General features: G+C 48.4%; 1 protein-coding gene across 6 annotated transcripts; it reads right to left on the bottom strand.

The window, feature by feature from the left end:
• Nucleotides 1–148: 148 nt before the first annotated feature.
• Nucleotides 149–27537, bottom strand: MED16 (mediator complex subunit 16). 6 transcript variants are annotated; one of them, XM_030540766.1, is made up of 16 exons: nucleotides 27365–27537; nucleotides 25495–25694; nucleotides 25085–25192; nucleotides 24258–24427; nucleotides 22586–23017; nucleotides 21325–21430; nucleotides 20815–20970; nucleotides 19358–19569; nucleotides 18306–18512; nucleotides 17464–17674; nucleotides 16624–16757; nucleotides 15739–15931; nucleotides 15244–15460; nucleotides 14210–14293; nucleotides 8122–8197; nucleotides 149–1823 (listed from the first exon to the last, which is right to left on the bottom strand). In XM_030540766.1, exons 2-16 carry the CDS (start codon nucleotides 25628–25630, stop codon nucleotides 1764–1766), a joined length of 2502 nt encoding a protein of 833 aa, XP_030396626.1. In that variant the 5' UTR covers nucleotides 25631–25694; nucleotides 27365–27537; the 3' UTR covers nucleotides 149–1763. The 6 variants fall into 6 exon arrangements, with proteins under 6 accessions (XP_030396626.1, XP_030396627.1, XP_030396625.1 ...); XM_030540767.1 differs by having other exon boundaries at nucleotides 27369–27537; XM_030540765.1 differs by lacking the exon at nucleotides 27365–27537 and adding an exon at nucleotides 26188–27322.
• Between the last annotated feature and the right edge of the window lie 64 nt (nucleotides 27538–27601).

Here is a 27601-nt window from a genome sequence, read left to right as displayed (position 1 = left end):
CTTATAAGGAGTCTTGAAGTTGAAATCTCCTCACTGTGATAGATGCTTGCTTTGATCTGCTTAGCTCTTGGAAGTCCAGGGGCTCCGGGCTGCTGCCCCGTGCTGCCCGGCATCCCTAGGGACAGCTCTGTCTGCCACCAAGGAATTTTTCCCAAGAACCCCCTGTAACATTTTGCAAACCCCCAGTGGGTCACAAACCCCAGTTTGGGAACCACTGCCTTAATGTACCATGTTCACTGGGTACATTCCATTTCACCCCAATTACAGATGCCTAGGGCCCTGGTACAACTGCCCCCTCTTCCCCCCTCAATCAGCCCAGCCCAGAGCTAAGCAGAGTTGAGTCAGGTCTATATTGGACTGGAAGTCCTCAAGGGATGAGCAGTGGCAAAGGTTGGTGTTCTTGTATTTGCCTCAGTGCTGTAGAGGGCGCTGTGCTGATGGAGGTGCAAAACTGAGCCCCTGATTCCACTTGTGTTCCTTAAAGCTCCCATGGATTCATGAGGACAGGGGGGTTAATCCCAATGTCTGGGGCAAATTCAACTCAGGCCATTACAGCTGTAGAGGGGGAGCATCATTAATCTGCCCACCTAGATTACTTAATTCAGAGTATTCAAAGTGGTGGGACGGGAGCTCAAAGCAATAAAGTGCCATTTTAGGACCCATCATGTAACCTCCTCCCATCTGCAGCTCAGGTCATATGTGGGCAAGTCAGTTTCAGGTGTCCCTGGTCCACGTCCATCCCTGAATCTCATTAGAGGGGTTATAATTTGTCTTCCATTTTAACGCAAGAAATGTCTATGTCAGCTCAAAAGTGCATAGGCTGCGAGAGCTTCTTTTCTGTCAGCAGCTACTTTACAAGAAACCAGCTCAATCAATGAAAGATCTGCTTAGGAAATGCTGTCAAGGCATCACTCTGCTCAGGTACTTAGATTGATCATCACCACGCATTTATCTGATGCAAAGCTACAGAGCTCAGAACAGAAGTTTGGAGTCAGCCTGCCTCACTCAGCCCAGATCTCCCGCCTGGAAGATAATTCAGAGGCACTCAGCAAATTAAATCATCCATGCCCCAGGCCTCTGGATGCCAGCAAAACAGATCAGGCTTACCCACCATGCACTGGGATGCATAGTTCACATTTAAGGCCAAGATCCAGCTCTCTTTTCGATGGGCACGGACCAAGACCTCACATCTCTGCTTTCCACTGGGCTCAGACCAGACAAGGAGTAGTTTAAAGATCAGAGGAAAAGGCTGCGAATATGCAGTAGAGCTCCTGCTGGTGACTAATCAGAAGTGAGTAAAGTATATTACCCAGAAAAGTCATCTTCCGTTAGGAGCTTCTGCAAGGAATTCTTATTAACGTGTATGACAGGAACACCCAGAAGCCTCAGCCCAGATCAGCATTCCATTGTCCGAGGTGCTGCACAGACACATAGGGAGAGACAGTTCCTGCCCCACAGAGTTTGCAGTCTCAAAAGATGTGTTGCTATCTTCATTTCACAGGCAGGGAACTGAAGCACAGCAAGATTAAGTGATTTGACAATAGTCATACAGAAACCAGTGGCAAAGCCAGAAATGGAACCCAGAACCTTCACCACCAGGCCAGCCTGAACGGTGGCCCTCCCACCAGCAGAGCACATTGAAACATCCCCTTCCAGGGGCTAATAATCTGTCATAGTTTCTTCTCCGACATTTGTACGTGGGGCAGGCGATGGTGCAGCAAAGAGAGTGAAACGTTTTGCATCTTGGCACCTTGCAAGGCAGCTCAGCGATAAGATAGAGAGCTGAGACATTTGTTGTTTTCGTTCTTTTTTTTCAGCAGAATCTGCAAATTGCTGATAAGGGAAATAACCAGTATAGTCTCGCAGCTTAACTGGCCGTGGGAAGGAAGTGAGGGATAATCTCGGCATCGCAGCACTCCCGCCCTGAGTCTATTAACAACCATTTTGGAGTGGCAGATTCCTGGACAGAAAGACGACTTCTGATTAACTCAAAGATACTAAACCTCAGATAATTCCCCCCTGCCCCCATTTTAAATTGCTCATGATATCTTTCATCTAAAGGGGACAAATGCTTAGCACACAGAAGGCAAGGTGCGATAACTGATCATTGGTATTACAGGAGCACAGGCAGATCCCATTGTGCTAGGTACTGTATATATAGACAGTCCCTGTCCAGATGAGCTTACAATCCAAACAGAGAAGGGCTAGGTGGGGAAACAGAGGCACAGAGACCTGCTCAACATAAGGGCACACATCACCTGATTCTCTGGCCAACACCCTACACACTCAACCACTTTGTCTCCACTGAAGGGCGTCCATAACTGCCTATTACCTGGTTTCTCTAGCCTTCCTCTGAAGCAGTTAGCCATTGCCAGCGATGGCTACTGGCCCAGATGGATCACTGCTCTGACATAAGAATTGCTCTGTTGGCTATCACAGTGGCATCTACAAACCTCAACTGAGATCCGGGCGTGTTGTACCAAGCACTCCACAGAGACATAGTGAGAGGTGGTCCCTGCCCCAAAGAGCTGACAACCTAACTAGAGAGGCCGGACAAAAAGATTATTATCCCCATTTTACAGAGAAGAAACTGAGGCGCAGAGAGCTGAAATGACTTGCCCAGGGTGACACTGCTGGAAAGTGGACCCACATCTCTTGAATCCCACTCCACTGCTCCCGATGTCTTACTATGTGTATGGACAGCACCCGTGTAATGGGAGGCCACCTCAGCCAGGCATCTCTGGGCATTGTTGCAATACGAATTATTGATGCAGAGGAGTGAGATTGGAGAGGCTGGTAGAGGGGTGGGGCAGAACGGAACAGAAAAGGAATGGAATTCCTACCCTATGGGGACACTCTTGACCACCATGGGTCTGAATCAAGATGATATCTGTGGACTTTCTTCTCTTGCCCAGAGTAGGAGAGAGAGAGAGAGAGTGGTCAAGAGGCCAGGTCACGAGCCAGGAGAACCCCTCAGTTGTATTTATAGTTCCAGCACTAGGTGACCTTGGCCACATCCCTTTGCAAGCTATGGATGACAATCGCTGTATTAGAGCGCGGTATTATCATCTTCCTGCCATTGACGGTTTGCACGAGAAACAGCTCTGATCCCAGGAACATCCTAGCTGCATCTCCGGCAAGAAATGTAACCTGAGAAACATCATCTGGCTCCTTACAAGACAATTTAGAGACGCTGAATGACTTTGGGAGGGTGAGAACAACAAACCCTGAGCAGATTAACTCAGATTTGCATAAGAGTCACAATTAGCGAGCAATTGTAGCCTGACAGAAATGTGCAGGGCATCATCCTCCACCAGACATTCAGTTATATCACCGCAACATCAATGGATTAAACCCTGACTGCTGGTTCCTCATTATGAGCTTGCAGGAGGCTGAGTTGGTGGAAAGACTCCGATTGACTTCAAAGGGATTTGAGTTAGGGTCCAGTCACCCCACTTTCTTGCCAATGCACACTCCACCCAACACCTCAGAGACAGCATGGCAATGTGGATTCTAAGCTGCAGCCCAAACACTGATAGCTGGAGCCCTGGGGCCCAGTCAGCCCTCTGAGCAGCCGATATTGAGACCCCAGTACAACAGAAGACACAATCTCTGACGTGCAGATTACATGGTGGATAAGCTATCCCTTCCCTTTTCACAGAAGGGGAAAACTGAGGCTCAGGCCAGCAAAGTGCCTTGCCCAGGGTCACGTAGTGGAGAGACCCTGAAACAGATCTTAGATGTCCTGGCTTACAGTCCATCCCAACCGCTAGGCCAGCCTGCCTGAGGCCAAACCATTTCCACCATCATTTGAGTCATCACCAGTTTCTGGTTAGAGTGCAGTGGGGGATGGAGCTGGTCTCTAGTGCCCTACTTCCAGAAAGTCTGCAGTAGCATTCATAGTCTCCAAAAGGAGCTGGTCTAGCTCTGGGGTAGGAGCAGGGTCACTGGAGTTTGCAGGGGGGTCTCTCCTTAAGGGAGAAGAAGTGCCCAAATATTAAGCAGAGGCTCTTTAAATGCAATTGAGCAGGCTGGAAAATGTCAGAAACGAGTCCCAAACAACTTCATAAAAGGAATCAAACCATGCCCTAAAAGAGTCGGCCAAAGCAACAGGGGAAAGGCCCCGGAGTGTCCATGCCTGACCACTGGTTTTGAGGTGGGATCTCTCAGGCCAGGAGGATCGTCTCCAAAAGCGCGGGACTCTCTGTGAAAGCAATATTGACTAGCGACGGGTTCTGTCCACCTAGGCCATAAATAAGCCTCAGGAGGCTTCTGAATCCCCCTCCCTGCCCAAATTTCCAGATGCACAATTATGAGTAGCAGTGGGATAGCAGCACCTGTGGCTCAAGTCAGCTCACTAAAACTAGCTGTGTGGATACTGTGGCTCCAGTGGCCACCCAAGATCAGAACTAGTGGGGTTCAGTGGGCTTGGACTTGGGCTGCTATGGCCACACTGCTATTTTTAGCATGCTAGCTTCACTTAAGCTAGAGTGAGTCCGTCTACATGTGCTAGGAGGCTGCAGTGTAGACATACCCCAATGATTTGCCCCTGCACCCCCGCCCCCAGACCTTGTCTTGAATAAGGCCATTTCCATGACGGCAATGGAATTGTATCCACTTACACCCCACACTGAATGTGACCCTCTAATCTTTGGGTCTCAGGAGATCATCTAGACCCAGCACCGTAGGTCACTGGCAAACAGAATATGACGTCTCAGAGAACGACAGGGGCGTGACTAAGAAGTGAGAAGCCTGAATAACAAAGTTCCCAGCCTAGATCCCCAGATGGTGTAAACTGGCGTTGCTCCACTGAAATCGATGAACCAGATTTCCAGCTGGTAGCACTCTGCCCGAGCACCACTGAAATCAACGGGCTCAATTTCGAGCAGGTGTGTCTCGGCATTGCTCCATTGACGTATGTTTACAGCGATTGACACCACCTGAGGATATTGGCCCCAGCAGCTCATTGCCTGTCCGGAGATCTGCATCCAGTCAAACGCGTTGCAGGCAGTTGCTTCAAAGAGAAGTGAGAACAGCCAGCCTCGTGCTGTCGAGATGAAGACATGACGGTAACTATGCTATTACTCCTGCCACCCCGTTTCGCCTGGGGGAGGGCCGTGACAGAGACAAACGTTTCACAGTAAGAGGTTTAACCTCCGTGCTTAGAGTGCTTACGACCTTTCCCACCAAGCTTAGTAAAAACCTTCCCCTTAGCTGGATGTCTGAGTGGTTACTGGGACCCCCCAGGGCTAGCGCCTACAAGGGCTCGTGCCTGAAGCACCTACAGGGCTTGCGTCTGAGCTGCAGCACAGTACGTATGTTACTGGCACCCTAGGGGCCTGGGGTACAGAGTAACCCCAGTAATTACAAGGCTAACGGGTGGACAAAAGAATGAGCCATGGCCCTTTATGGGGGTGCTTAAAAAAAAGAGACTGGGGGAAATCATGACACCAGATGGATTGAAAGGAGGGAGCTCTGTTATCATGCCTGCCACTCCCACCATCTCCTGGGACCCCAGGATCCACCGTGAGACTGTTGGGCCTTCACCACCCTGAGAGATGTCCTGACCGGACTGGGCCAGAGAGAGGGAACCAACAACCTCACCACCTCCTCTGACTTTGGCTAAGTCCTGAACAGCACCTCTCATGTGAGATGGGGGCGCCTGCCAACACCCCACCTTTCTCCCAGCTTATTTCTTCTTTTCCGCTCTCCTTTTGCCTTCTGTTTAATCAGTCTGGCTCAGTTACCCAAGACTTGTCTCTTTTGCAGCACTGACCAGGGAGACGGCTAAAAGCAACACCCTAAACAGTCCAGCACCGGTACGAGTTTGCCAGCTCTCAGGGTGACAGATCAGACCATGGGCTGTGCTCAAATTCCGCCAGCAGCGAGGTTACAACTGAGCATCAGCATCACCCAGAAGTCACATTTTCTTTTCTCTTCCCTGTTGTGGGTGTGTGTCTTAAAAGAAGTAGGATAGGACTTTAAACACAGCTCCAGCCATTCCTCTTCTCCCAAACATGGAATAGTTAATACTATCTTAAAGACTGTCACATGGGGCAGGGTTTCCTTATAAAAGCTCTCTCCAGCTCCAGGGAAAGGGAATAAGCAATAGTGTTAAAATAAAAGCTTTACTTAATACTGTATATTTCCAACGTTTTACCTCTCTTCCCTTCTTTTTCAGTGCCTTTAATAAAAGATTATAAAGATGTTTTGACTGGTGCTTGTTTCCAAGGGAAGAGTTTTCCCTGGTGGGTACAAACAGGCGTCTCCCTTCTGCTGCGAGCAGGTGGGAGCGATTCTCCCAGGACACCTCCAGTACCCCTGAAAGTGTCACGCTCAGCAAGGGCAACATATCACAGCTGAGACATGCTCAGGGACTGAGCATGGGGTTGGGATCACATCCTCATTTTGAGTCCTGATAAGCCACATCCTTGCTCTAAAAGTCAGTTTGTTAGTGGAATCTACCACCCCAGCCGCCCTCTTCCTTGTTAAGTGGGTCGCTGCCTCATTTTTATTTCTGCTGGGAGCCAACTTTCATCCCTTCTCTCTGTAACTGGGCTGGATGGGCACTCTCAGCTCAGTGCTCTGACACAGCTGCCCCAAGAGTTTGGTTGATGGAGCAGCACACACTGTAATCATGTTAAAAATTTCTTTTTGTACCTGATGGAGAGCCCTGGGGACCTGAGTTTCATAGTCATGGGAACTAGGAGGCAAGAGGTGCAGCACTCCCAGGTTTTGTGTGGGGTCCTGGCCACTGACCCCATGCCCAGGATTCCACTGCTGCTAGCCCCACTCCCGAGGCTTTGCTCCCAGCCCCAGCTGTGTCCCCCCCCTCAGCCTCCTGTGTCCCCCCACCCTCCCGAAGCCACAGCCCGGTCCTGGCCCCAGCTCTGAGGAGAGCGGGAGGAGGTGCGGACAGGGGTAAGTGGGAGTATGAAGTAAAAAGTTTGGGGACCACTGGTTTTCAGCACTCCCCCTGTAAAAAGTATTCCTGCACCACTGCCACGCCTTGCAGATCTCCATAGAGCAGTGGTATCACAATACAAACTTCCCCTCCCACTACCCCAACCAGTCTGCCACCTCACTCCTTGTTTGGGAGAAACCCTCTCTAGAGTGCAGAGGCCAGATCAGGCCTCATGACCCATTGATGCCTTGATCGCTCTACTGGGAATGCCAAGGCCCCTACTATAGATTGTTCAAACAAGCAGGGCCAGCTGTGATGGTGAGTGTCGCCATTCGTACACCTGGACATGGAATGAGCCCAGTAACCACCAATTTAAAGGCACAGGGACCCAATTTTTAGAGGTACTGAGTAACTGCCCGAGCTGTGGGTGCTCAGCAGTTCTGAAATTCAGGTCTTCAGCACACTTTCCTCCTGCATGATCATCACCTTCAGCAATTGTCATGAACAAGGGGGCTGGATCCACACCAGTGTCTATCCACTAAGTTTGGCTGTTGGTTCTCATCAGACTCTGCAGCATGGAGGAGACATGATCTCTCCACCAACAATCGGCAGGTGAATTCACATGGACACCACACGTGCTTTTTTGCATCAGACCGCTGGAGACTCTGCCAATGGGGAGCTGGGCAATTAACCGTTGCCCCCTGCTCCCCAATCTCATTCTTAAATCAACAGGAGATGATGGGGCAGTTTTGCTTTGACAGCTCTTAGCGTTTCAGAGGGGAGGAAACTGGCTTCTATGGAGACTCAAGACCCGATTCAAGCCAATGAAACTTAAATTCTGCTTCCTGTGGCCCCCCCAGAAGCAGAGAATAGCCCAGTGCTCTTTGACCATACACTCATCACACCCACTGGGGGCTGGACTCTTGCTCCGTTGTGACTGTCTTCAGTAGTTGGGCAGGGCCCCGGTGAAAAGCAGATTCTCACTAGGCTGTTTCCCCACCCTTTATGTCCCCTTTATGCTGCCAAAGTGGTGTAAAAGCACCTGAGGGTGACTGAGAATCAGGCCCTATATCCGGACAGGCCTGCTGCTTTACAGTTTGTACGAGATCTTACGTACGCTCTAACTTGAAAGTTCACCATTTCATTTAATTCAAACACAAACCCTGATTTCATAGTCCCTCAGTCACGCAGCCCCCCAAGATCCTGCAAAGGGATACACCTAAGTAGAGCCTTCTGGGCATGCAACGGGAGCTCAGCCAACTGCACGAACGGGGCCACAGACATCGTCTGGAGCTGAAAACAGATGTACATTTCCTACTACAATAGCCAAAAAAACCCCTCAGACCTCTCTGTGGTTAAATGCTCTTTTCAGACTTCTACTACCCCATCCCTGAAAACTAAAACTATAAACAAGCCCCCCCCCATTGCCCAGGGAACACATGAATGAACTCTTATCTGCCATGCATCTAAATGCTGAAAACCCCAGGGCAACTGTGTGTAGTTGATGCCACAAAACAGCTGTAATTAATGTGCGGTTGTTGCCGACTGAGTGTCCACAAGGCAACGGTAGGGGAACACAATCAAGTACAGTACTCGTGCTTATTGCACTAGCAAGCCCCTGCTCCCCACATTAAGCTGACACTGCACATGTACTTCAAGTACAAGGGTGATTGTGGGCAGCTAATGTCGAAAGGCGGAGGGTGGGATGGGAGATCAAATATAGTCAGTTATTCAAAGTTTTTTCCTTTTCAATGGCTAATAAATGTTGTTTTCAAGCGGCTGCCAGGTTATTTTCTTCCTAATCTGGCTAGTGATTTAACCCCTCTTTCCTAATGGAGTTAAAATTAACATGGTTTTCCAGTTCATCTCCTTGTTTATGCACCAGGAGAACGGCATGTGCATTAGATACTTGTTTCTGCAGCACTAACGTCAGCTTATTATGCTGTTGTCTAAATTGTTCCCACAGCAATAGAATTTTTAAAATGTCACAGCAGTGTATTTCCAGGTAGCTGCTGCTGAGAGATTTAATGAAATTAATGTTTGTTTGTTTCATCCACATGGCATCGCTTGTGGTCACCCAGGCTTTAAGCTCTTTTAAGGCAGAGCCTGTCTTTCTACTAAGGCAAAGGTCCCCAAACTGTGGGGTGTACCTCCTAGGGGGGTGTGGATAAACATCCACGGGGGTGCAGCAGGGCCCAGGCCAGCCCCTACGGGGGGGCAGGGAGGGAGTGCCACCCAGCCCCACCCCCAGCTCTGCTCTGGTCCCACCCCAGCCACCTACCCAGCTTCCGTACCTGCCCCAGACTTGGCTGGGGCTCCATTCCTGGCCTGGGTCCAAGGCTAGGGGCGGAACTGGGAACAGAACCGCACCTGGCCACAGGCCCAGTTGCTAGCCTCCACCACAGCCCAGTTGCCACTCTCCTCCCATCCCCCGCTTCTGCCTGTCTGCAGCTCCGCTCCGGGCCTGACCCACTCACAGCTGTGGCCCCAGCCTCATTCCCCTTTATCCCATCTGCACCCCTGCTCACAGCCCTGGCTCAGGGGGTGGGGGCATGATCCTCAAAAGTTTGGGGACCACTCTGCTAAGGGTTTGCACAGTCCCTATTTCTAGACTACTGGGGCTGTGTGTGGCTACTGTAATACAAATAATTCATAGATTTTAACATTAGAAGAGATCCATGGGGCCAGACCTAATACATCCAAGGGTGCTGAGAGAGTTGGTGGATGTGATTGCAGAGCCATTGGCCATTATCTTTGAAAACATGTGGCGAGCAGGGGAGGTGCCGGGCGATTGCCCATCTTTAAAAAAGGTGAAGAGAACCCAGGGAACTACAGACCGGTCAGCCTCACCTCAGTCCCTAAGGAAAAATCATGGAGCAGGTCCTCAAGGAATCAGTTCTGAAGCACTTGGAGAAGACGAAGATGATCACGAACAGTCAACATGGATTCACCAAGGGCAAGTCATGCCTGACCAACCTGATTGCCTTCTATGATAACTGACTCTGTGGATATGGGGAAAGCAGTGGACGTGATGTATTTTGACTTTAGAAAAGCTTCTGATACAGTCTCCCACAGTATTCTTGCCAGCAAGTTAAAGAAGTATGGATTGGACGAATGGACTATAAGGTGGATAGAAAGCTGGCTAGACTGTCAGGCTCAACGGGTAGTGATCAACAGCTGAATGTCTAGTTGGCAGCCGGTATCAAGTGGAGTGCCCCAGGGGTCAGTCCTGGGACTGGTTTTGTTCAACATCTTTATTAATGATCTAGATGATGGGATGGATCGCACCCTCAGCAAGTTAGCAGATGACACTAAGCTGGGGGGTGAGGTAGATATGCGGGAGGGTAGGGATAGGGTCCTGAGTGACCTAGACAAATTATAGGATTGGGCCAAAAAAAATCTGAAGAGGTTCAACAAGGACAAGTGCAGAGTCCTACACTTAGGACGGAAGAATCCCATGCACTGCTACAGGCTGGGGACCGACTGGCTAAGCAGCAGTTCTGGGGAAAAGGACCTGAGGGTTACAGCGGACAAGATGCTGGATATGAGTCAGCAGCGTGCCCTCGTTGCCAAGAAGGCTAACAGCATATTGGGCTGCATTAGTAGGAGCACTGCCAGCAGATCGAGCGAAGTGATTGTTCCCCTCTATTCGGCACTGGTGAGGCCACAACTGGAGTATTGCATGCAGTTTTGGGCCCCCCACTACAGAAAGGATGTGGACAAATTGGAAAGAGTACAGCAGAGGGCAAAGAAAATGATCAGGGGGCTGTGACACATGGCTTCTGAGGAGAGGCTGAGGGAACTGGGCTTATTTGGTTTGCAGAAGAGAAGAGTGAGGGGAGATTTGATAGCAGCCTTCAACTACCTGAAGGGGGGTTCCAAAGAGGATGGAGCTTGCCTGTTCTCAGGGTGTGGCAGAACAAGAAGCAATGGTCTCAAGTTGCAGTGGGGGAGGTCTAGGTTAGATATTAGGGAACACTATTTCACTAGGAAGGTCAGTGAAGCACTGGAAGGGGTTCCCCAGGGAGGTGGTAGAATCTCCTTCCTTAGAGGTTTTTAAGGCCCTGCCTGACAAAGCCCTGGCTGGGATGATTTAGTTGGGGATTGGTCCTGCTTTGAGCAGGGGGTTGGACTAGATGACCTCCTGAGGTCTCTTCCAACCCTAATCTTCTATGATTAGATCTAGTCTGACCTCCTCTATAATATATGTAGGCTAGAGAATTTTGTCCACTAACCTTCTGTATTGAGCCCAGTAACTTGTGTTTGACTAAAGCATGTTCCATAACAGCATCCAGTCTTTGAAGTCATTAACAGATGGAGGCTTCACCACTTTCCTTCAGAGTTTGTTTCAGTGCTTAGTCACCCTTACTGTTAAAAATGCATGCCTTGTTTCTTGATTGAATGTATCTGGCTTTTAACAGCAGCCACTGGCTTCTCCTTGGGCCTTTCTCTGCTGGATTAAAGAGCCCTGCAATATCTGGTATTTTCTCCCTTTGAAGTTTCCCATACACAGCAACCTAGTCACGTAATAAAAGAGGGAAAAGTTTTCTGGTGATTTAAAGAGATTTTACCAAAACTTTTTGTACAAAATTAAGAGAATCATTATTTACAAGCCAGCTGCTAGTTCAAGGACAGCCCTACTGCTTATATCGTCCCAGGGCAGTAATGTCCTTCTGTCACTTTCTCTGTTCCTCTGAAACAGGGAGAAATGCTCTCAATCATTAAAATAGTGATACTTTACACTGATAAAAAGCCTTTCACCGGAGGATCAAAGTGATTTATAAAGGGTACGTGTGTGTGTGGGTAGGGGGAAAAAAATCAGCATTATCCCTCTGCTTTTATAGATGGCGAAACCGAAGTTAACCAACTTGTTCCATGTTTCACAGGCTGTTGGTGGGAGAAGTCCCATTCAACTGATTTGACCATTAGACCATGCTGCCCCTTTAGAGAATGGTAGAGAAAACCATCTGGAAAGATTCCCCTCTTAATAATCTTCTCTTCCTTTCATCTTAGAGCACAAAGGAAACAAAATCAATACAGGCAAAACCAAGGAGGATGAGAATCTAACTGTTCTACATTGCATCTCGGGCAGCACTGAATGGTTCCTTTGTGATAGCCGGGTAAGGAAGAGCACTGTGTACTCTCTTAGGGTTTCAGAGAGCTGACTGTGGTCCAAATTCCCAGAGGTTTCTAAAATGGGAAGGCTGCTCTGAGCTTTTCTCCCCCACCTAGTGCAAGTTGTTCCCTTTTCCCCCTGCAAGAGGAGATTTCAGGAGTAGCTGAGTGGCATTCTCCTCCAAAGCCCGCCACAGAGGCAGTTTTTGATCCAACGCTGCTCCCACTGTTTCACTGCTGTGGTTTTGTTGGGCGATTTCAACATGGTTACGCAGCCACATCTGAGAGAGACACGAACACAGAAAACAGGTCACCTGAAATGCAAGCTGGCACTACCAAGGGACTTAATGGAGCAGGTTGGGATGGAGAAATCATAGGCGGGAATTAGCTTTTTGTCCTTTCCAGGTGATGTTTGGGAGAATCAAAGCAACACGGAACAGGTGTTGGAAACGATCCCCAATGGAGAGGGGAGATCAAAGGACCACAAGGCAGTCTTCAAGATAATGGCTCCCGGCTGCTATTTATATGAAATGTAGCAAACACTCTGGCCTTGTAAAAACAATCTGGTCTGGTGACTTTCTATTAAAGCCAACATTTAAGACCAATTTAATCATTCGTTCACTGCACTATCATTGCATAAGCCAGGCTCATTATTAGAAGAGAAGTGAGAGAAAGGTGTGTGACTCTAAGCCACATATTCGTCATAGCAATATTGTTAAGATATGATTATGGCATAACTAAGATGTATTCTAGACAAGATAAGTCATGTGACATATCATTGGAAAGGTTATGACTGACTGAATATGATTATCCCATCTGTACTACACACATCCAATTTCTTTAGTAGATTAAAGCTAGGTAATCTGCTTTAATCTGTTCACTATCCCTTACAAATCACTTTAAATTATATTTTGTAGTTAAACTTCCTTTTGGTTTCAGAGGGGCAGCCGTGTTAGTCTGTATCAGCAAAAACGAGGAGTCCTTGTGGCACCTTAGAGACTAACACATTTATTTTTGTTTTGTCTAAACCAGTGCGTGGAAATCACAACTGTGGGGTAGAAAGCTGTGGATATTCCTCTCCACGCTGAGAGAGAGGGTGAATTTCATGAGCTTCTGCTGTACAGATTTCTGTGCAGCACAGGATGGTATAATTTTGGGTTTACCCTCTAGAGGGGGTGTGCACTTGAGTACTGGGCAGTTCCTTAGCTGAGCCTTCCCACAAAGAGTTAATCTCAGCACCTGGGTGAAGCTGTCACTGTGTGTGTCCCGGTAAAGTGCAGTCTGAAGCTTGAGGGAAGGCTTGGCAGGCTGTACAGCAGTACAGTGTTAAGGGAACCCAGGCTGATGGGTCAGGCGGGCTCAGTGGCACCCCAGTTCCAAGTGGCACTCTGGGGGGCACCTGTCACAAGGTGCCGCTTGGAAGGACTTCAAATGCAGACCCATTCTGAAAAGTGATTCTAAATATGACATTGTGCGGTTCTGTATTCATTCCCTTTCATCCACTCCAAACCGGTACACTGAATAGTATCTCTAGCTTCCAAGCATGCAGACATAGCCCAGAGATCTTTCCTATTCATGAATAGTCGCCAGTTATAATCTGTAGGCCGAGTTCTGCCCCCAGTTCTGCCAGTGCAATTGCTGTCCTTATATCCTGCACCTAAATCGATATTATCTTCAGATATAACTGAGTGCAAAACACTTGGCCTTGCAATTGGAATGTAGTTAATAATTCTGCTGAGAATGTACAAAGTGGGACAGACTCCAGCTCATCCTTCCACAGCTGGGCTGGCTTTGCAGGGCATACCAAGCAGTAAACACACATAGAACAGTAAAACATTTAGTACCCCTGGGGAGCATTGTATGGAGTAAGAATGGTGCCATTTTACACAGTTTTCAGACTAGATCAGCACTTTAGGGATCTTAGTGAGCCCAGGAGAAAAGGGTCAGAGAAGAGCATAACCATGATGGTCTCGGCTTCCTTCCAATATCCAGGGGCATGAACATAAGGTGAGAAAGAGCCATGTACTAAAGGTAACATTTTGTCATGTGCACAGTATTTAACGTGGAAAAAACTACCAAGGAATTGCTAACAATACAGATCTATTAGTGTATAGGCTAATACTATTCAGGGCGGTCAAGCCCTGAATAAATACAGCTGTGAATTAACAGAGTGACACATGCAGAGCTTACCGGGTACATGACTTGCACTCCTCTGTTGGATACGCCCCTAAGTGAAGCCGCCTCAAGTGGTCAATTTTTGGCTGCCCAGGTGCCCTGCATAAGAAGAAAAATGTGAGAAAACCACACTGCTGAAAAATTGTAGAAGCTGTTTCCATGATCACAGGGTCGTTACACAGAAGGCCTGAGACCCAGACAACCAAGGTTCACATGGAACTATGGACAACTGATTCCCTTTGGCAGGTGTGTTGTGTATCTCCTAATGGGGCAGTGAGATAACTCTTCTCCAAGTGTAAGGGGCTGCACTCAAGGGATTAAAGTTCCACTTCTAACCATAATGATTAACTATTCCACAGTCTCACAAACCGCGGCCTTCCTCCTGTGAGTGAATTTCTATTATATAAATAGGAAGCATTTAACCCTCGTATCCTGGCCAAACCCCATCTTAAGAAATTACATTCTGCTTACCTAAATTCCCCCATAGTTTCAACCAAATACTGCATCTTTTTCTCCAAGTTCCCCGCTAAAACCTAACATACAAAGTTTGACAGAGAATGGCTACTATGCTCCACCCCAGGAGTGGCTGCATTTCAGTGAGGGCTGACTTGATCCCTGACCATGCAGTCTGCAAAGCAGTGAGATTTAACAAGAGGAAAGAGATAATGTAAGGTAGTGTTGCATTTTTAGTTCCCATCACATTTTATTCTTTGAATTCCCATTTCAGATTCCTTAGAGTCTATGTGTCAATAAAACACTATACCCATTTTAGAGACTGAAAAATCGAGGTGCAGAGAGAGCAAGCAACTCATCTGTGGTCACAGAGTGAATTTTTGTCAGAGTCAGGGGTACTAACTTAGTTCCCTACACTAACCAATGTATCACACTCCCCTCCTTAAGAAAGGAATAGCAATTTTGACTTCTGGTCTATTTTACTGTAATCCCTAGATTACAAGCCTTCCCAGAACTGAGAACAGGATCCAGGATTCCTGATTCCCAGTCCTCTCTCTGCTCTAACCACACTACCTGCTTGTTTCAGATTTCCATACCTGACAAAGACATCAAACTGCGATGAAACAGTGTGACCAACGTGTCCAGGGGCCTTCCCGAACTGCAGCCTGATGAGCTGCTTGTTCTGCAGCTTGCTGATAATGCCGTTATTGATGGGTAACCAGTCTACATTGGGAATAAGCAACTGGCTGGGGAGAAGACAGCACTCGTCAATCAGGGTATCGTCTGGCTCGCTCGGGTGAGGTTCATCGCGACCTGCATGGGAGACGAAGCACAGAGAGAACTTTCTCTAGCATGCTACTGGCTTAAAGGACAATAAATGCAGTTGCCTGCTAGTTTCCCCCTCCCCAACCCAGTAGGGCAGCTCAGGAAACCGACAAACAATCCTTTTGCCTCTCTTTCTCCTTCTGATTGCTACAGACCTACCCAGAGCCTCATTATCCCTAAGTGTTTTTCCTGTGTACAATATGCAACATCCACTGCGCACAATATAGGATGAATCTCTCTAATTCTGGGAAGTTTTGAACCCTTACAGCACAGCCAGAGTTTAGTCAACAGCCTGAAGAGTAGGGACATGCTGTCCTGGGTATCTGAGGTTGCCGTGTAAACAGGGAGGCAGCTTGGCTTCAACAGGCCCCAGATCCGGATCACCACCATGAGCTCTCTAAGCATCCCCAGTGATGCCCCATCTCGCAGGAAGCTGTGCCCTGGTCGCACAGGAGATCCCTGCAGGGAAAAGGAGGAAGGGCAGGGAAGAGAAACTTTTATGATCTGGGCTCACAGACATCACCACCCGAACCATTTCCCACACAGGTGATCTAGCTAAGGTACTTATATGGCCCCCATTATTGCCATCACCTGCTAAATTTTGCAGCATGGCAAAAGGTTAGTATAGCGCCACGTGTGTTTGTGCTCACTGTAGGCGCCCACAGAGCAGAAGATCAGAAGTTCTGGAGTCCAACTCTGATTTCACTTACATAGGTGGTTCCTCCATTCAGAGTTACTCTGGATTCATGCTGGCATGAGCACGATACCAGGGCTTGTGGTTTCTATTCCTAGCTCTGCCACTAATTCGCTGAGTGATCATGAATAAATCACTTTCCCTCTGTAAGAAGAAAATAATGCTACTGATAGTCTTAATTAATGCTTGGAAAGCACTCAGAGACTTAGATGAAAGGCCCTAGGAGAAGGGCTAAGAAGGGTTACTGTGTCCTCTGCGTAGGTCTGCACACTGCAAGATGAAAAGTCACGCTGAAAAAGACGTACTTGGCATTAACACTGGCTTCAGAGCAATCCATTTCTAGGACAACACACGTTGGACACACCGATTAACCCAACAGCACATGGCCACTGAATGAAAAGTGGCTTTCATTACCCACCACACACAATGCTGCCAAAAGTAGAGGACAAGTTCTCACCTGGTTAGGGAGGCTGGCAAGTAGATAGAGCACAAAGTCTCCCACCCACTGGATGAGCTGCTGCAGGGACTGCAGAGTAGTCATCTCCAGGACAAACTCCTCTGTCTTCAGGTTAATCATCACTTTGTCAATGTCTGAAATGGAAGCAAGAGAGCTCCTAGCACCGGGAGAAAAGAGGCTCTGGGAGTTTCCACCATTGTGAACAGACTGCTCTGCTCGCTTTTAAACCCAGCTACCGACTACAAAGGCATGCAACTTTACATCTACCCCAACAGTGCAGCCCACAAAAGGCAGTGTTGCCCAATGGGTAAGGCACTGGGCTAGGCTGCAGGAGACCTGGGTTCTGGTCCCAGCTCTGCCAACGGCCCTGCTGTATATCCCTTCCCTGATGATGCCTCTGTTTCTCTTCCCACGCTTGGTCTGTCTTGTCTAATAGACTGTAAGCTCTTCAGAAGCAAGTTTCTGCCTAACTGTGAACCTGCAAGCCTGGCACTGGTTGGAGCCTCTATGTGCTATCACAGTATAGATACACAGCCCTGGGGATCCTTCATGCCCAGCGCCTGTAACAGCCTACATAGAGGTGTCCACATTCTCCTGTTTCATTGGTGGGCAGCTGGTCTCTGACACCATCATCTTTTGGGGTTCCACCAACACGCCTCAGGTTCACAAGTGAGTGAACCTTCGCGGGGACTGGTCGTCACTAAGGTGTGGAACTCACTCCCCCAATGGAGTGTCCACCCTAATCTAAGTCTCCCCAATGAAAGACTGATTCAGAAAGGGAGAGTGCTGATCATCAGTCATGCAAATAGCCGCGCTGTAGCAAGGGATGCGAACCGCTACCTATGTCCGTAATCTTGGAGCAGATCTCGGTGAGCCGGTCACCAGGGCTCTTGTCTGGAGTGTTCAGGAAGTGCGGGCGGAGCAGTGATTTCAAGGTGCAGCTGATGGCGATCAGAAATAGCTTGGCATGATAGTCACACACACGTGCCACCGTGTTGGAGGAAAGCTTGCAGAGAGAGGCCTTCATGGCAACGATGCGGGTGGAGAGAACCTGTTTGACAGGGACACACAAGGATGGGCACAGAAACAAGATCAGATTTAGAATGAACCTACTTAAAACAAAAACCTGTTACTACCCAACACCCATTTCCTCTCTCTAGACATCACCCTGAGGAATGAATGCTGGTCTCCGTCTGTACTACCACTGGCCACAGTACCATTCACATCAGCAACAGGCTTTACCAGCCTACCAGGAGTTTCCCCAAGAGCTGCTACGGGCAGGAGTTGCTGAAATCTAATACTCTTAAGGCAGAGCAGCCAAGACAGGGGTACCAACCGTATGCTTAAAATGCTAAGTAAGAATAAACCAGCAATGCTCCATCATTGGGGCAAACCTATTAGACACTAGACAGTACGCTGAATTCATGCGTAAGAATTCTCTGCACAGCCCTTCATATGCTGAAGTCATATGCCTTTCCCAATCACTCCAAGCCCCCAACAGTACATAAGTACCAGATTCGGAGAGGCAGTGTAGCCTAGTAGTTAAAGTAACCTGTGGAAGTTTACCGGAAACCAGTGAACCCTGGAAATTAACATCCCCCCCATCTACTCCTGATCCTGGACTCCCCTTCTACCAGTCCACACTCTGCACTGGGCCTAGCGTGCCTCTGCTGTTCCCTCACCTGCTGCAGGGCTGCATTCTGGCGCATATACTCCTCATGCAGCTTCTCCACCAGGTTCTGCACCATGTTGGGCTGAACATGGAGCAGGATATCCCACCAGTCGTACCCTGTCACCATGCAGTATTCCAGGAGAAAGAGCAGGTGGCGGAGAGACATGTTCATGTCCAGCACATGACCCATGGAGGGAGAGATCCGGAGCATGCTCAGCTGAAGAAAGGAAAGGGAACACACATCAAGAGGATCCATCCATTCTAAGGGACTAACAGAATCCGAGTGGCAGGAGATCAGACAAAATTATCATTGATCTACAAAGCCTCCAACAGTGAACAGTGTCAGCAACGTTCCAGCAAGTTTTGTCTACACTACACCCTGCAAATGTACCTCCGCTACGATCTGTGGAGACAATCTCCCAGGGTACGGGCACTTCAGTCTCCATAGCAGTCTCAGACTTAGGCCTTGGCTACACTCACACTTTACAGCGCTGCAACTGGGGTGTGAAAAAACACCTCCCTGAGCGCTGCAAGATACAGCGCTGTAAAGCGTCAGTGTAATCAGGGCAGCACGCTACACCCGTAAGGGATGTGGTTTACATGCAGCACTGGGAGAGCTCTCTCTCAGCGCTGCCGCTCTGACTACACTCACACGGCAGCGCTTTGAAATTCCAATTGTAGCCATACCCTTAGCTTCTCTGTTAAAACTCTCAACAAGAGGCTAGTTCTGGAGAGAGGTGTGAAAACTGGACTGAGTCCTAAAACTCATTCCACACAAGTTAACGGACTGTATATCTGACAAGAGCAATTTTTAGTTACTACTTAGCTGGAGATACAGTTCTGTTAAACAAAGGGAAAATGCAGGCTCTATCTTGGAAGAGACTCCCTACTGGCAAGATCAAATGGACTTGTAATAATGTCCCCTGGGAACTCCTGGAAGACCCATTGCTTGAGTCATGTAAGAGCAAGCAGAGCAGAGGCCTGGCGAACGGAAGGGAGTTTGTCCTGGCCTAGAAGAGCTAATAGGTCTTTTCCCACATCTAATATAACAAGGCAAAGTACCTTGCCATGGTTATCAATCCCGACCAGGGCCAGCGAAGTCCAGGAGAGCTGCATGGCTTTGAAGTGAATCAAAGGACCAGCTGCCCGCTGCCTTTTGATTGCCTGCTCATCCACTGGGCGCTGAGAGGAAGAACCATAGAACACTGCCATGGTCTGCAAGGACAGGCGATGAACTATGTGGACGCTACCGTCGTGGAAGGCCAAAGCAAGACCTGAGGGCAAGAAATATCTGGGGTTTAGCAAGTGACTCCTATTAGCACAACCCATCCCACCCCCATAAGACACAGACAGTCGTCACAAAGCCAGACAGCATCTCTGCAGACAGCCCAATGATCTCCAGCCTACCAGAAGCCTTTCTTCCCCACTCTGCCCCACATTTTTACAGTAATAAGAATACTTGGCTCTTCTGTAGGATCTGCTACTGGAGGATCCCGAAGCACCTTGCAAACATTAAGACTCCATCTCACTGGGAGGTGGGTACACAGTACAGCCATGCTGGTGTGTGTTAAACACTGATGCACTCAGTCCCATACAGGGGGGAAAGCAAAGGTGGACCCTGCCTCCCAAGCCCTACAGTCTAAGAGTACATCTGCACTGGAACAGAGGTGTCATTTCCAACTCGGATGGACGTACACATGCTAGCTTTGATCTACCTAGCATGCTAAAAATAGCAGTGAAGCCGCAGCAGCAGGGCAGGCTAGCCACCTGAGTACGTATCTAGTGTCTCAGATAAGATCGTGCTTGGGGCCTTCCCACTTGCACTGCTGTTTTTAGCAAGCTACTTGACAGTGATCGGCACTGGATAAACTGAGGCAGGAAGGGGGTTAAAGGCCTGATCTACAGAGCACTTGCTGCTCTCACTGACTCCACAGGGGAGTTATGGGTGCTCAGCACATTGGAAAAGCAAACGTTATTCTAATCAGGTCCTTGTCCTGACCTATCACTGTGGTACTTGAACACCCTAAGTGATTTGCACAATTTCACCCAGCAAGACAGTAGCAGAACCAAGAATAGAACCCAGAAATCCTGACTCTCATCCTCCACTTTAACCGCTATACAGTATCCCTCCTCAACGCCAGCCTCATTAATAGCACTGCCTGGACAGCTGAGAACAGGAGCCCAGACCTTTCTAGGTTTCTTCAGTCCTCACTAGGAGACATGCAGAAAGTTCTTTCATGTTGGGATACAGTGACAGAAGCCTCAGGCATCCCAACACAGCTACAACAGCTCCTCCTGAGGAAGCTCTTCCCCATCGCTAGGGGGATGTACTCATCCCCACTGGGAACAGACTCAGTCCAGTTTTAAAGGACTTCTTCATTCCTGCAGGGCATCTTCTATCAAGAAACACACGAACACACTCCAAAGTAGCTGGGGCTCTCTCTGTTCATAGGTGAGATGAACAGAAGCAGCAAAAACTTCTATCTGCAGCCAGATGATCAGAAAAGAAGCCTCCTCACCCAGTCCAGGGAAGAATTTGGTGTCATTGGCCACTTTCAGATCAGTATTGGTTAGGGAGATTGGCAGTTTCGGCAAAGCCACAGCTGAAACACGATCCAAATCATTGGTGGCGGAGAGAATCCGCCATTTCAGTATCATCGGCTGCTTGTCTCCAACTTGAAAGAAAAAACGAACAAAACAAATGACAGAATTTCACTTAAAGTCAGAGAAAGTGCCATAGATGTCCCAGTTTTGAATTCTTTCCCCCCCCCAAATGCTTGGAATTAAACATTGATAATAAGTTTATTCACTCAGACTGATGCATTTTTATAGACTCATTAGTTTTACAAAAAAGTTGTGGTTTTTTTCCCCTAAATCCATCACGATGGAGGGCTTCTAGTAGTGATAAATCGAATGCATAGAAGAATAAAGGATGAAATTTTGCGTACTGAGTCAAGAGTTTACACTAAGTTTTGATTTTCCTTGGGCTTGGCTCCTGTTTCTGAGGAGCATCAGCTGCTGAAACTCACCCACAGGAGAGATCTGTTGGAAGATGTTATTGACTGGCAAGCCTTCTTTCCGGAGAGACCAGCACTCCACTATGCTGCTGTTCTGGTTGGAGGCACACAGCAGCACCTTCAAAGCAGAAAGGAATTGTCAAACCAGGCACAGCTACAAAACTGTGTCTTTCGTGTCCTTCCTCTAGACCAAAAGGGGAAGATTTGCTACTGTAACTGTCTGCATGAAATTCAGAATAGGAAAATGCAGAGTACAGGGTGAAAAAGTGAAAAACGGAGGTTTTGCAACACACACAGTTCCAAGATCTTCCTTGAATGTTTAACCTTCTGGACCCTTATGAGACAGACATCACAGGCAGAACTTTGATATGCATATCTAGCAACTATCACACCCTTTACTCCTTCAAATTATGAACACTCTGCCCTGTTTCTTCTCCCACAAGTCTGTAAAATGCAGCTCTTCTCAATGCCAGGAGAAAACAAAATCATAAAATCAGACAACAGGAATTGAACTTATTATTACAGGTAACAGCCCTATAAACTGTATTCATCTCCTTAGTCACAGGACATTCACTCAGATCTCTGAGATAATGTGCTCCACCCTCACCTGGAGAAAACAGCTAGAAGTGGGGAGTTTGGTCTTTATCATCAGTAAATTCTTGGCCCCCTGCTGAGACTGCCAAACTGCTACCAGTTACGACGACAGCTGTGAAAGACACCCATCCATGCCAAGCAGACTTATGCCACCAAATCACTTCAGACAGACCAAGAGTGTCCAAGAGCTTTAAGTGCAATTGACCTGGGCTGGCTTTGAAGCAGTGAAACTCACCCAATCGAAAGATTCCATATCCCAGAATCCCATGAACAGCCTAGTGCCCCTCAAGATCAGCTATTTGTTTGGCCAGTCTCCCAATAGAAACAATAACCACCAGGATCAGTAAGAGTATGGTTTTTCAAATTGCCTTTCCATGACTCAGAGAGCCCAGCTAAAACACCAGAGTGTAACACGCCACACAAACCTCTCACACAATTAGGCCCAACCACCAGAGTCTACCTCCGAGGCAGTGAACTGGGAATGCAGTGGAGCATTGCAAGAAAAGATCCATGTGCATTGGTAGAGCTGGTGGGGAGCCCTAGATTGGCACAGCAGATGGGCTACTGGTTAGTGCAACAGCAAAACTGTAGGGAGGAGTTTATAGATCCCGTGGGTCCTTCCCTTTCCTAAGCATTTAACTCTTGGAATGCCAGTATAACACAGGAGGAGGGAGCTCACCTGCTCAGACATGTCCCTGGCGAGGAATTTCAGGTGAGTGATGGCTGGATACTTGTCCTTGCGGGCTGGGTCTGTGGTGCACCGCATGAAAAGGGAGGGCAGAATCTCTGTGTCAATTTTGCATTTCTCGTTCACTACGCTGACGCAGACCTTGTAAAACTGGATGGGAGAGGTGCTGCTGCCATCCGAGGTGGCTACCACGATGTTTCCCCCACCCGTGAAGGCAATGTCCGCCAGGGCGACACGGCAGCGCAGACGGCACAGGCTCTCTGTGGACGTTAGCACTTGCCCATTGGGCTTGAGGAGAGAGACTGTCACCAGGCCACTGATGGTCACAGCGATCCAGCCTTCCATGGGCTTCCCACCAAACAGAGTCAGGGAGGGAGAGAACTTGACCCGGGAAAACTTCTCGCCAAAGTTCGATGCTCCGGACTGTGAATGGAGATTAACACACACACAGAGGTTTCATCCTATGGCTGAACGACTCTGCCATTACCTGAGTCTCCTTCTAATATCACTGTGACATGGTCTAGAGCAGTGATACTCAGACTTCAGTGGTACAGGAGACAAATCAGCGACCAACATTACCCAAAAGAGCCACAGTAGTGTTAATTCATTGTTTCATTTACTGTATCTATCTATAATTATTCTCACAGCAAAACGGCTGAGCAAGCAGTATTATTTTATCTACTAAAATTATTCAACAACACAGTAAAAGCACCCTGATTGGTTAGTAATTAAATAACAGTGTTTTAATATAATGTGCTGCAGAGAGCTGCAGGAGACACATTAAAGAACCATGTGTAGCTCACGAGCCTAGGTCTGAGTATCACTGGCCTAGAGAGTTAAGCAGGGGATTAGGAATCAGGACACTGAATTCTTATTCCTGACCTTGCCATTTTCTCACTCTGTGACCCTGGATAAGTACTTTCGCCTCTCTGCGACCGAGTTGTCGTCATTTGTCACATAGCAGGGGGAAAATATCAACAGCTTTTTAAAGCTGAGCTCCTCTGGTGAAAGGTGTAATGGAAATGCAGAGGGTCCATATTAGGTACATGTGCTGTGAGCCAATAAAGGTCTATTTGCCTCCTTTTTTGTCCCTCGGAAGAATGAAGCTAAGCTTCTTCTGCCTTAGCAACAGCACAGTGCTGGATAGAATGCATCAGACTAGAGTAGAAAATGAGTTAAGTTCAGGCTGTTGGCTTGAGCAGAGAATGGGAACCACATTCCTCTCATTCCTGCTCCTATACCAACTTGCTATGCAACCTTGGGCAAGGCATTTCACTGTAAAATGGGACAAATATTTATCTCATTGGCGTATCAGGAGGGTTGTGTATTATGAGACGTCCTGTGGAATGGAAAGTTTGCCAAAGGCCCCGGATTGTCTCTGGAATCAGGGAGATATTCCAGATCAGGCAGGCTATACGGTATACGTCTGGTCCCCATTGCTAAGCACATCTTACAATTCTGAAGGCATTTATCCTCACAACACCCTGTGAGATAGGCCAGTGCTAGTCTCCCCATTGTACAGCAGGTAGAGAGGCTAAGTGACTTGCCCAAGGTCATACAGGAAGTCTATGGCAGAGCAGGAATTTGAACCCACATCTCCCTGGTCTTTGACTAGTGCCCTAACCACTGGACAATCCTTCCCTGTGCAAGAGCTAGAACAAACCTTTTCCACGTGCAGGGCTAGCTTCACACCATTATGCAACCAGGAAAGAGCCACGATTGGATCTCCCTCCACCATGCTACCCACGGTGTTCTCCCAGCTGTTGGCCAGGTGATCTGTCATGCCCCAGCACCTGATGTGTCCATCTGCATCTGCTGACAGAAGCCTGGAACCTAATGCAATGCCATCAAAAGGACACAAAGGTCAGAGCACACCTCTCACAGAGATTACCAAGAACCCAGCCACAGACATCTTCAAAGCAATGCAGTGGGAGGGGGAAGCACACAATGCAAGACAAAAGGATTAGGGAACACTATGCTCGCACCAATATAAGCAGAAAATTCATAATTCAAGCAGCAATTTAACCTTGAGCACCAGTTCCCACTGTGTACCGGTGATACTGTGAAATCTTATCCGGGTTGGGTTAATTCCTCAAGGATTCAGCAGATCCAGGGCTCTCACCCGTTGCTGGATTTTAAAAGTACCTCCTTCAGCACCTTGCAGCTACTACAGGTTGGCTTTCAAGACGTGACTCCTGGCACCCAACAGGACATTTGGTACAACCCCAGGAGACCACTCTATCGCTAATAACTAACCCAAGAAGGATGAGAAGAACAGTCCTCTATGAAATCCACTATGGACCTTACAATGCAGGTCAGATTGAACTGAACAGTGCAGATATTACATGACTGGCACTATACAAAGATTCCAGATAACAGAAATCTAAAGGAGAAAGACCTCCATAAATTCCCTCTCTCTGCCCCATCATACTGTGAGCAATTTTATGAAACCAAAAAAAACCCACAACCAGCTATAAGAGCAAAGCTTACCTGACTGATCCCACTCCAAACAGGTGATGATTTCAATGTGCCCAGAGTTAATGGAATAAACATCCCATGGATGCTCAGTGTCCAGGATATGGATCATGTGGGTAAGATCTAGGCAGGGAGAGACATCAAGTCCTTTCAAAAATTTGCAGTGGGATTTAATTTATTTTTAAAACATTCAATTTTTTATTGCAGGGCATCACTGAGCTTCAATTATTTTTATAGGGGTATAAACATATGTTGCTTTACAAGACCAAAAAATAAAGCCTCTGCTCTGAAGAACTAAAGATCTAATTAGAGTGTTTTTCCACAGCAAGACCAGTCTGACGCAGGGGTTTTTCCAGCTGGAGGTCATGAATAGGTGTCAAGAGAGGGAGCAGATAAAAATCACAGACCATAGGGACGAACTGTACCTTTTTCCTCCTCATTTTTGAGGTCTGTTGTGAAGGCAATCAGGTTTCTGCAGGACCAAGCACACACCAGTGGGATGGAAGGACAGTGGTTGCTTTTGGGCCTTTTTTCCCACTCACAGACATATGCCAAATCCATTGTGTCCTGGAAGACCTCCAAGGCACCACTTGCCTGTTGCAAGCCTATTCATAGATTGCTGTGCCTAAGAAAGAGAAGAATGAATAGGACGAGCAAAGGACCCTAAGCACATTATCAAAGATCCAGCAGTCATTTTCACTTTCCAAAGGAAATGTGTCGCTTTGTGCAACCCCCACCGAAAATAAGGATGCACTGACTTACATTATCAGTCAAAGCAGGCAGAGTGGAGAATTCCTATCATGGCTAGTTTTAAACCTTTCACTGTTTAAAGTCTATTTTTACCTCTTGTGACATAGCTGGACCCCTTTGCTCCCATTTGCATTAATTCCTTTCCTCACTACTCTTTCCTTTCTCCCATGTCCTCATTCCTCTCGAGATCTCCCACTTAAGATCCTCCCAACCTTTACAGCTCATTCCTTTGTCCCTAAAGGTAAGCCAGACATGGTGATCCTGAACACCGTTAATTAGGGTTTCCCTTAGTACAGGGTAGCCCATACTTGGGCATCTGAGAGCAAAGAAAAGCCAATGGAGCTCATAATCCTTACAGCCACAATCACCTGCTTTAAAGGTTACATTTTCTGCTAAGGTGGAGAGAATGTGATCATACAGTTTATCCACTGTACCACTTCTTCCCATGTAAAAGAATACCAAGTCTCCAATCCAAATCCCATATCACTCATTTTGCTTGTGGGTACCTATCTCCATAGCCCACTGACAAAACAGTTCTTCTGTTTGAAGGAAGAGTACAGTGAGATTAAAAGATAAAACAAGAGCCCATGTAGTGGGCTGGATGGTCTCTTTCTAAATGGCTTAAGCTTTCTTGACGTGTAGGTCCAGTAAGCACACTAGATGATCATTAACTCTCTCTGAGCTTCTGTATAACAGTCCCTGTTCTTAACCTGGAAATACAGCTCCATTAGCCTCATATGCTATCTGTACACAAGTGCTGCCTCTACAGTGGAAACATTACCCCCTTGTTACTAGCCTTGGATCAAGGCTGGTGAGGCTCAGATGCTGTTAGAAAACAGGATGTTTTCTTTAAGCGATTAGCGACCGTGGCGCAGTGATGGTCACCAAGGTACCACAGGGGTCCCCCAGAGGTGTCACTCTCAGGACTACAATGGGCCTGCCAGTGTTTCCCCTCCACCCATGAACCCCTGCTACCAACAGCACCCCCCAGGGCAGCTGGGATCCCGCCACTCTTAACAGCAGGGTGGGCAGGGTCTTCCACGCAGGCCGCCCCCAATGCCACCAAGATACAGGGGTTGGGAGATCATCCCCCCCAACACACACACAAACCCTGGCACAACCAGCCATTCATGGAGACGGGGAAGTGCCCACCTCCTCCAAAGTGGGGGGTCACCCCCCCAACACACACACACCCCCTGGCACAACCAGCCGTTCATGGAGACGGGGAAGTGCCCACCTCCTCCAAAGTGGGGGGTCACCCCCCCAACACACACACACACCCTGGCACAACCAGCCATTCATGGAGATGGGGAAGTGCCCACCTCCTCCAAAGTGGGGGGTCACCCCCCCAACACACACACACCCTGGCACAACCAGCCGTCCATGGAGACGGGGAAGTGCCCATCTCCTGCAAGGTGGGGGGGTGCCCCCCTCCCCCACAGAGGCAGGGACAATAGCTGTCCCCTCCCCCACACGGGAGGGGGAGGGTAATTACCCCTCCCCAGAGAGAGGTAACTGCCCCTCCCCCCCGCCTGAGAGACTCACCTACCTCCCCCCAGCGCTCCGCGCCGCCTCCTGTCTGCCGAGAAAGGCCCCCAGCCCGGGCTGCACGCAACGGGCCGGACCAAACCGCCGCTTTCAGGGAGCAGGCCAGCGCCGGGGATCGGCTCCGGAGCCCGAGGGAAGGGAGGAGGAGACTCGCCCCACTGGCCGGTCTCTGTCAGAGCGGGAGGCGGTCTCGGAGCGGCTAGTAGACAATTCGCTCAGGCATCGCAGGGGGCA

Source organism: Gopherus evgoodei, chromosome 22, assembly GCF_007399415.2.
Source record: "Gopherus evgoodei ecotype Sinaloan lineage chromosome 22, rGopEvg1_v1.p, whole genome shotgun sequence".
Classification (NCBI taxonomy): Eukaryota; Metazoa; Chordata; order Testudines; family Testudinidae; genus Gopherus; species Gopherus evgoodei.
This window is presented reverse-complemented; position numbering and strand designations above follow the sequence as displayed.